This window comes from Trifolium pratense, linkage group LG3 (assembly GCF_020283565.1).
Source record: "Trifolium pratense cultivar HEN17-A07 linkage group LG3, ARS_RC_1.1, whole genome shotgun sequence".
NCBI lineage: Eukaryota > Viridiplantae > Streptophyta > Magnoliopsida > Fabales > Fabaceae > Trifolium > Trifolium pratense.
Genome location: NC_060061.1, coordinates 704,763 through 715,172, shown reverse-complemented (window position 1 = coordinate 715,172; position 10,410 = coordinate 704,763). Strand labels below are relative to the sequence as shown.

At 33.6% G+C, this 10,410-nt stretch overlaps 1 protein-coding gene across 7 annotated transcripts; it reads left to right on the top strand.

Moving 5' to 3' along the window:
* Positions 1-4,974: 4,974 nt before the first annotated feature.
* LOC123918205 (mannose-1-phosphate guanylyltransferase 1-like) lies at positions 4,975-10,053 on the top strand. Of its 7 annotated transcripts, none has more exons than XM_045970188.1 (7): positions 5,051-5,203; positions 5,791-5,821; positions 7,469-7,520; positions 7,666-7,826; positions 8,537-8,599; positions 8,704-8,943; positions 9,026-10,053. In XM_045970188.1, the coding sequence occupies exons 4-7, from the start codon at positions 7,716-7,718 to the stop codon at positions 9,695-9,697; spliced, it is 1,086 nt and encodes a 361-aa protein (XP_045826144.1). In that variant the 5' UTR covers positions 5,051-5,203; positions 5,791-5,821; positions 7,469-7,520; positions 7,666-7,715; the 3' UTR covers positions 9,698-10,053. The 7 variants fall into 7 exon arrangements, with proteins under 7 accessions (XP_045826146.1, XP_045826144.1, XP_045826142.1 ...); XM_045970186.1 differs by having other exon boundaries at positions 7,657-7,826; XM_045970190.1 differs by lacking the exon at positions 5,791-5,821 and having other exon boundaries at positions 4,975-5,203; positions 7,657-7,826.
* The last annotated feature ends 357 nt before the right edge of the window (positions 10,054-10,410 follow it).

Sequence of the window (10,410 nt, the reverse complement as noted above, 5' to 3'; positions counted from 1 at the left end):
CTGACCTCTGACATTGGAAGGATGCAGGAAACAACTCATTTGTACTTGCTTACAGCTCACACATATTTGGCTCTTGTGGATCAAAGCAAAATGAAGTTCAAGACTGTTCCAAGACTGAACAGAGAACCTGTCAAATATGCAGAAGTTGTCTGCTGCTTGTGGAGCACTGAGTAACAGCTCTTTTTTGCCCTCTAACTGATATACTTGAAGGCCAAGCTTCAACCTCAAGCAAGCATCTATAAAAGGCAAGCAAATCCAAGAGAAAGAGCAAGAGTTTAAGCCAAAAAATCATCAAATACTTGTTTTTGTCTACAAGTCATAAAGCTCTTCTTTCATCACTCAAACTCAGGCTCTTCATTCACATCATATTTCTGAGTTTAGTGAGTGTTTCTATTTGCTTCTCAAACAACCTTTGAGTTTCTACAAGCAAATTTCTCAAGAGACCACTTTTCAACATAACCCACTTTTGAGTGGTTGTATCTTTGTCTCTCAATTTTACCACTCACACTCCAGCTCTCTAACAACCTATTGGATCACAATATTACTGAGTGTATTGAGTGTATTTTGTATAAGCTTCTCAAACTAGTTTTGAGTTTGTGTATAAGCTTAGATCCAGAACAACTTCCTTTGTAAAAGAAGATGGCTCAAGTCGATACGTAACTATTGATTGAGTGACACCTCTGTAAGGCTGAGGTAGATCAAGCTTGTAGGGCTTAGAGGTTTTTGATCTTGGTTTAGATCAAAGAAGATTTGTATTTGAGATCGGTAGTATCTCAAGATCATAGTGAAAACTCACAGGCGTGGGGACTGGACTAGCCCAAGATTTGGGTGAACCAGTATAATCTTTGTGTGTGAATCTCTCTAACCTTTAACTCTTTATTTTCTGTAAACACGCATCACACGAAACACTTCATTTACAGTTACTTTGAAATTCTCACGCAGCTGAGATTGTTCTTAGAACAATCTGATTTTTAATTCACTAACATTTATCCAAGTATATACTTGAGATCAATTTAGTAGATTGCAGGATTAATTTTAAAAGGGTCACAATTCAAACCCCCCATTTCTTGTGACTATTTCTTCCACTTCAATTGTAACATTGAATGTGACTCTTATCCTTTTTCTTTGGATTCGAATTTGATGTTCCTCCTCCTTTCTTGAAGGATTCAGATTTTTCATCAAGTTTCTGCTGGTTTTGTGAAACATTCTTGGACTTATTCTTTCCTTTGTAGCCACCATTCTTCTAGAATGTTTGAGCTTTCAACGCTTGTACAGATTCTTGTACACCCTTTCTCTCATTAATCATCAATTCATGTGCTTTTAAAGAACCAACCAAATCTTTTAATTTCATGTCTGCTACTGTACCAGCTTCTTGGATAGCAACAATAACATGATCAAAATTAGGGGTTAAGGTTCTCATTACCTTTTCAACAATCATCTTCTCAGAGATTTCTTCACCACAGCTCTTCATGGTGTGAACCAGTGCTTGAACCTTTGATGCATAAGATCCAATCAATTCATTGTTGTCCATTTGCAGTAATTCATACTGCCTCCTCAATGATTGTAGTTTCACAGCTTTCACCTTTTCTCCACCATCATAATACTTCACCAAGATATCCCATGCTTCTTTAGATGTTTCGGCATGAGAGATCTTATCAAAATTTGCTGAATCTAGTGCAACTTGAATTGCATACACTGCCTTGCAATCTTTCTTCTTCAAATCTTTGTGATTGTTTCTTGCTTCTGCATTTGCATTTGCAGGTAAGGCTGCAACACCATTAATCACCACTTCTAGTGTATCTTGAAACCCAAATAGAGATTTCATTTGCTTGTTCCATCGTTCCCAATTCTTTCCATCAAGAATCGGAAGATTGTTGGGTAAACCACCATTGCCACTTGTCATTGCCTCTGTAAGTTGGCAATCTTACCCAAGAACCTGAATCTTGTGATGCTACACAATGAACCAAAAGGCTCTAGATACCAATTTGTTGGAGAACAAGCACACACACTTTATGTTATTGAAGAAGAGGAAGAAGATTTAGGAGAAAAGAGATTTTATTGATTAGTGAATATGAGAGAAGAGTTTACAAGAGGTGATATTTTCACTTTATTCTAACTCCTACTTATAGGAAACAAAAGATAGGTGGTTAGCTTGATATGCAAGTAACCAACTAACCAACTATTAACTAACAAGTTAGTTACAACCAACTAACTTGAAATGAAACTAACTTTTAAACTATGTTTGAACAATTACAAAACAACACATCTCTCACACCTATCAGGTAAACTATTTGGTTAATTTCATTTTTATTTCTATGCTTTACTTTTTCTCTTCCACTTTCATGCTTTGTAGTACTTATCTCTATTTACTTCTCTTTATTGTTTTATACTTTTTCCTTCATCTTTTATTATCTTCATTATCACTATACACACAAATTCATGTTCGTTGATGATTCATTCACGTGAGAAAATCACACAAAATTTATATCTTCAAAATTTTGTTTTGTGATTTTATACAATGCAAAATCAATAATTTTACATCAAAAAGGGCATTATAGTAAATGTTGTATTATTTTGTCTAGTACTGGGCATATCAAACAAGATACAGTACAAAATTGCTTGTCCTGTGCACTGATCATCAAACATGGTACAGTACAAAAAGTTGTCCTGTAACTCAATCACTTGTCCAGTACTGTTCTGTCCAATAACCATCATTTTGCGGATCAAACGCACCCTAAGTATTTCTCAAAATTTTTACTTACCGTTTAAATTTTAGATTACTTTAAGTTGAAAGTTAGTACCGTGTCATACAAGTTATGCAAACTTTGACATTTTGATACAATTATGCAACAAAATGATTGAAGTATTAAACTGATGACTTGCTATTCGGTCAAAGGGAAAAAGGCAAAAGTCAACGTGTAGTTTGGTTAATGCACACACGCTTTTACATAAACCGTTGATGGCTTTAACTGTAATTTAAAGTAAACACAAAACTAAAGAATCTTAGCTCAGCTGACCAACATTTTCTTTTTGGTCACAAAGCCTTGATATTCTAATTCTAATTAAACACACATACTTATTCAAACTCCAATTATTCAATAATCATTAAAGTAAAAAAATTTACTTTCAATCCTTTTAAGTATAATAACTATTAATATGTGTAGCATTTTCTTCCCAGCTTGAAAGAAGACCAGAAGTGAAGGAAGCAGAGGGGCAAGGACTGCTATTGGCTCTAACTTGACTACAGCAAATGAATCTCACTCAAGTTGAAATAGAAATGGATTGTCTCCTTCCTCGTGAGCTTAGCTCAGTTGATAGGGACATCGCACTATATGTGCAGGAGTCCAGGTTCGAACCCGGGACACTTCACTTATTCACATTTAAGGTGGATTTTCTAGCCACTAGGCTACTTGACAAAAAAAAAAGAAATGGATTGTCTCCAAGCTGTGAAGAGTATCACACAGAAGAAAGTGAATGTATCTGAGTTTGGAATTATTATAGAGCATTGTTTTTTTTTGGACAGCTTATAGAGCATTGTTGACTTATGTTAAATTTGAATAATTGAATTACAACTGTAAGGTCAATTTTATCGGACAATAAATCAATAAGCTAATCGAGTGACCGATAAACTAGTTAGGTGGTTCATTTTTATGCCAATCTCTATATTTTTTTAGCATTATCTACTTTATATTGAAACCAATATTATATTATGAATAAAAATCTTGTCAAAAAAAATTATGAATAAAATGCATTAAGCTCACTCTTGTAAGAAAAACTTATTAATATGTGTAAATGTGTGCCCAAAATAGGGTACACATGTGAAACAAGTTTTATATGTGTTTAATTATATTTTACTATTACATGAAATCTTAATATTATTTTATTAATAAAATATCTTACTAGTATTTAAATTGTTAGCATCAAAATTGGTATTGTTTTTTTTATACATTGGCAAAGAAAAAGAAAACAACAAAAGAAGAGACTAGGCTCTGGGGTGAAACACCCTTAAGGTAGTAAGGAGAATGTTCTTCAAATTTTTAGGAAGGGGCTTCCAAACAACAAGCTTATCATTGTTCGTCGATTCTAACTTAGCAAGAAAATAGGCTCAAAAAATTTCCTTCACTAAAAAGAATGAGAGAGAGTGACCTCTCAATTCATCTTTATCATATCTTGAATATATTTACAATAATAGTTGTACAATAGTGAAACATTCTATAATCTTTTGAGATGAGGTCAATAATAGTTTGATAATCCGAATAGCACAAAATTCTTGTAAATCTTATGTCTCTAGCAAGCCTCAACCCATGATAAATCGACATAAGCTCAGCTAAAATATTATTCATAATGCCCAAATACCCACTAAAATCAATGATCCCGTAGTCATCTCCTCACTGGAACAGGCCACCAAACCCAGCCGATATTCCCAAATAGCTCCCATCCGCATTCAAAATATAACCCTCCTCGATATGTCAGGTTATCAATTTGGTAGGATTATTACCAAGAATATGACAGAATTATCTCTTATCAATATATTAATATATATTCAAATAAAATATGGAGCTTAGTATTCACCATTAATTGTTTTAATCAAATTAATCCTTGATTACGTGACATTAACGTGGACATGCCACATCATTTTTTCTAAGCGCAACTAACAATAAAAAATTGCGGATGAACTAATTTGATTAATGTATGTTAAGTTAAGAGATGTTTTAATTATTTCGATAAATTGAATAAAATAATCAAAGGGAAAAAATTGGTTTGATTAAAATGAAAAGTCGATAAATGAAGTAGCCACCACCCTGAAACTAAAAGTTGGGCAATAACGCAAAAGCCGAAACCACCGACGCTATTCCACCAAACAAGGCATCAATAGTAATAATGTGTTACTTTACGGAATTAAAAAGGAAAATCAAATTAAATAAATATTAATTAATCAAATTATATATTTAAATATAAGGATTTTTCTAATCTGTCCAACATTACACGGGATAAGAAAGGAGTAATTAATGCTTTATATTTTCTTTCTCCCTTATTTTTCTCCTAAAACTATTAAGTAGCAGTTAGTATTTTTTTTTTTTTTTTCTTTCTCTCTTCTCATCTTTCTCTCAAATTTGATTGAGAAACACAATAAAAACAAAACAGTAAACAAAAGAGAACAAACAGAAGAACAAAAGGACAGACATTTAAAAAGAAACAAGAGGTAATAGAACAATTTTTTTTTTTTTTGGTTTTGATTTGTTTGTTTAAATTTCCTTGTTTGAAGTTTGATTTGTGTTTAAAAACGGTAAATAAGTGTTTAGAAGGAATTTGAGGTTGATTTGGGTGATTTTGTGGTTTGTTTTTTTTGTTTACTATTCATGATGAACATATCAATGTGTTCTTGAGAGAAAGAAGATAGCGTGAGATTAGAGAGAGGGAGTGACTGAAGAGAGATAAAGAAAAGAAAAACAAATAGACATTAGTGCTACTTAATAAATTAATTAGGAGAAAAATAGGAAAATAAGGCATTAACTACTCTTTCTTATCCTGTGCAATGTTGCAAACCTTAGAAAAACCCTAATAATAATAATAATAATAATAATAATAATAATAATAATAATAATAATAAATAAAAAAAAGTGTTCGAAGTTATTTATGGTTATATTATGTTTTGTTGGCGCGTATATATAAGGAAGATGACGAACGGTGACCAATGCCATCGTAACAACTCATTCACTATACCGTTGCGTCGGATTCTTCATTATTCGATACACTCTGACTCGTTTCTTGACTCGTTCCACTTTCCAGGGTTTCTCATTCGTCAACCTCCCATTTTCAGGTTTCTTTTCCGTTTCTTTTTTAATTTCCTGTTCTCTAGGTTAATCTAATTAATCTACATTGTAATTACCGTTTATTTTTCATTCTCAATGAATATGTTCACAAGGTGTTTGTGAAATTGTTTCAACGAAATTGTGGCTTGTGATTAGATCTGGTGCTTGTGTTGTTGTTTCATTTTGCTTTTATATGTTTCTTTTTGTTTTTGATCGGGTTATCTTTTCTTTAATTTTGTTTTATTTGTGGTTTTGCTTTCAATTCAAGATTTTGTGTATGCATATGTGGTGAAAATTATTTAAAATAGGATTTAAGGGCCTGTTTGGTTTGGCTTATTTTTTAGCCTATGAGAAATAGCTTATGCAAAGAAATAAGCTTTTATGTTTATTCATAAGTTTTCACTAACGAAAATGGTATCTTGATAAGCTGTTTTTTCATAAACTACCTTGATAAGCTTATATTAATACATAAAGGTTATTTATTTACACGAGTTGTTTTACATAAGCTCAAAAATAAGTCAATCCAAACGCGCTAAGTAATGAAATTTATGATGCAATGTTGAAATGTAGAAGGTAGGCTTTTAGGATGGGACCAATTGATCTAGGACTAGGAGATCCTTTAGATTCAGCTATAACCTAATGGGGTTGAGTTTGATCACAGTGGAAGTGGAATGTAACATGGAAAACTTTACCTACACTATTAGGGATTTTAATATCAAATGGAGAGTGCTTAACATAATAACCGCGTTTGTAAAAAAAAAAACATAATAACCGCTACTCCCAACCTGAAGATTTGTTTCACAAATATGTGATTGGGGTATGTGGGTTAGAGACAAAGAAACCTTCAGCTAGATAATTAACTCTCCCCCTTGTATATTTTCCAATGAAATTATCTTTTTGATACATTTATTCCTGAAAATAATGTAAAAAAGTCCCTTTTCCATGGCGATGTTAGTAGACGCAATTCTACTTGCTCTACCTTAATTATGGTACATGTGAATATGTGACCTAACCTGACTCAATCTTTTGTTTTATTGCAAAACTTGTTGATATAGTTAAGCAACGTGGCAAAGGGTGGCTGTTTGGAATTAGTGAAATACTACAAATTTCTTTCCATTGTGATAGTATCCAAACCTAGTTTTTGTTCTTAAGTGGATATTATTTTATTATGAAAGCTATGTAGGAAATCTTCTCACGTTGGAAGAAGGAAACAGTCTCATACTTGAAATACAAGCAGAAGCTGAGTGCAGGGTTGGATTAGCTTACTTTGGAGAAAAAAAAATAAAATCTTTTTTCTAGATAAACTAGCTTTTTGAAAAGAAAAGAAAATATTTTCCAAAGTTAAGCATTAATGTTTGCCACGTACCGTGATCCTTGTTTAAATATAATACCAATAATGGATCAATCTTCTGCAGGATTAAACCGTTTTTGTCATTCTCATTAAAAGCTAGTCCCATTTCATAGCTGGATTTTGTCTTTGTTTTCATATACAGCTAAACCTTTTGATTAGCTATTAATTTCGTTCCAAGATCTGTGATTCTTGTAATGACACACAATACGGTCATTTTGCTTGCTTCTTTTGGATAAAAATTAGGTATTTAGGGCCGTGTATCTTAAGCTTTATTCATAGACTTTTTTTTGCTTGCTGATTTCAGTTACCATCTGTAGCTGCATCCGTGTCACTCCTCGGTACAGTTGTTAGCTCAGGTGCAAATCTTTTCCAGTTGTTTTATTTATACAAATGTAACTGAAGAGTTTCTTGCAAGTTATTTGTCTCCTCTCTTGCATATTTATAGGACAGCGTAGAATGTTTTCTCGTATCTCATTTTGTCTTATCTCTTAGACTTTCTAGGCCTGCTTCGAAATTTATAATTTTACTGGAAAAGCAAAGGATACAACACAATGAAGGCATTGATTCTTGTTGGAGGGTTTGGAACAAGGTTGAGGCCATTGACACTCAGTGTTCCCAAGCCTCTTGTTGATTTTGCTAACAAGCCTATGATTCTGCATCAGGTAAGGCTTTTGATGCCTCTTTTCTTGAAGTCTTACAACTGCTATGCTACCTGAGTAAATTAGCGATAACGTCTATGTTATATTTTCTCCCTCATATCATGGATCAGTCAGAGTTTTTCAGAATCACTGCATAGCCAAAAAAATAATTGCAAAATATTTTAGCGGAATGAGTTAGCATGATTATTGACTCTTGAATAATTGATCCAACACATTTTTTCATATCCAACCAGGCAAAATTCTGGCTTTTTTTTTTTGCCGTGAGACACTATTCTATTCTCTAGATACTAGGAAAGGCAGTTTCTTTTTGTTGCTTGAATCGGAGAAATAATAGATTTAGTTTTCCATTTTAGCATGTCAAAGTTTAGATTTTCTGAAACAATTGATTTAGTTTGCTTTCAATATCTACTTCCTCCATTATCGTGTTTTAGGTTAATATAGTGTGTTCTTTTCATGTTTGTTTATTGTATCATCTTCCTCAAAAAGTGGGGAAAATTGTTCTTGCTTGCTTGAGAAGGTATTTTAAATTTCATTTAATATTAGTGGTCTCTTTTCCTTTTGTTATATTGTGTCCTGTTCATCATCCTACCGCTATCCTATTAGTACATGCGGGTGCACAACTTAAATATTATTTGTGTCGTTATGTATATTTGTCTTAGTACGGCTTAATAAACCATCATGTCATGTGTTTTTCCCTTTAATTTGTTTTGCAGATAGAGGCTCTTAAGGACATTGGAGTTACTGAAGTGGTGCTGGCTATCAATTACCAACCAGAGGTATGGATTGTGCCTCTCTTTACCTAACAGTACACAGTCATTTTCAGACAGATTTATGTAAACGAAGTTCTTTATTTTGAATTTGTTAACACTTCCTCTTGCAGGTGATGCTGAATTTTTTGAAAGATTTTGAGGAAAAGCTCAACATCAAAATCACTTGCTCTCAAGAAACTGAACCATTGGGAACTGCTGGTCCCTTGGCTCTTGCCAGAGATAAGTTGATAGATGGCTCTGGCGAGCCTTTTTTTGTTCTCAACAGTGATGTTATCAGTGAGTATCCACTTAAAGAAATGATAAAATTCCACAAATCCCATGGAGGAGAGGCTTCCATAATGGTGACAAAGGTAATTAATGGAATTGAAAAAAAGAAAATTCTATATTGCAAATTATAGCATTCAATAAAAAAAAAATCATCTACTTGTGTAGGTTGATGAGCCATCAAAATATGGTGTAGTTGTGATGGAAGAGACCACCGGAAAGGTTGAGAAATTTGTAGAGAAACCAAAGTTGTTTGTTGGTAACAAAATCAATGCTGGGATCTACCTATTGAACCCCTCAGTTTTGGATCATATTGAACTGAGACCCACTTCTATCGAGAAAGAGGTGTTTCCAAAGATTGCAGCAGCGAAAAAGCTATATGCAATGGTCCTACCGGGGTTCTGGATGGACATTGGACAACCAAGGGACTATATCACAGGCCTGAGACTCTACCTGAACTCACTGAGGAAGAAGACTTCTTCCAAGTTGGCCAGTGGCCCTCACATTTTGGGGAATGTGATTGTGCATGAAACAGCCAAAATTGGTGAGGGATGTCTCATTGGACCTGATGTTGCAATTGGTCCTGGCTGTATAATTGAGTCAGGTGTCAGGCTTTCAAGCTGCACTGTGATGCGAGGAGTTCGGATTAAGAAGCATGCTTGCATATCCAACAGCATCATTGGGTGGCATTCAACTGTTGGGCAATGGGCTCGTGTGGAGAATATGACTATCCTTGGAGAAGATGTCCATGTATGTGATGAAGTTTACAGCAATGGTGGTGTGGTTTTGCCCCATAAGGAGATCAAAACAAGCATTCTGAATCCAGAGATAGTCATGTGAAGTTACTGCCTTCCAAATTCTTTGCATGTGATGCGTTTTGGAGGTACTAAGTTCTTGAGTCTGAAATGAAATGTGTATTCCTTTCGTTGGATTTCCTTTTATTATTATTATTATTATTATTGTTCACAATCCTCCTTCCCCGCACATTGTACAAGTCAGTTTCGTTTATAGTAAGTGATGCATAATTTATAAATTTGAAAGGTCAGTGTCTATGTAAAGGGCATAAATTTGCTCTTTTGTTTCAAAGTGGTGTAACTTTTGGTGTTTATGTACATAAATTTCTATGATTGTTTGAGGGTCACAAAATTGGGATTCTTTGACAGCTAAATTTCCTTATCATGATGGATTTGTGGTTTCAAAGTATCATACAGATATATCTATTAAAAATTGGAAAATGTGGGTGGGAGGAGTTTCTCTTACCAATGTAACCGCAACTCCAAGTATGTGTTAAGTGGGTTATCTAAGTTCCATTTTCTATCATTTATAACAAATTGAAAATCAATCTGGTAAAATTGGCAAAAATGAGCTGAAGTAGAAAGAACTTTTTGACAAATAACTTCATTGTTCTTCATTCCTGCCCATTTTTTTTCCCTTCCATTTCTCGTAACAAAAACCAAATTATCTACAATTCTTAAAGTGGCTTTGGGTTTAGATTAAGTAGGGAAATTGAACAGAAACTAAATGAAAACAAGTCCCAAATATTAAATAGCTTA

Bases quoted from the DNA above. Each gene is read 5' to 3' on its own strand.
- LOC123918205 (XM_045970190.1), top strand. From the start codon at position 7,716: ATGAAGGCATTGATTCTTGTTGGAGGGTTTGGAACAAGGTTGAGGCCA. The intron at 7,827-8,536 runs GTAAGGCTTTTG...TTTGTTTTGCAG, and splicing joins AGCCTATGATTCTGCATCAG to ATAGAGGCTCTTAAGGACAT. The intron at 8,944-9,025 runs GTAATTAATGGA...CTACTTGTGTAG, and splicing joins CTTCCATAATGGTGACAAAG to GTTGATGAGCCATCAAAATA.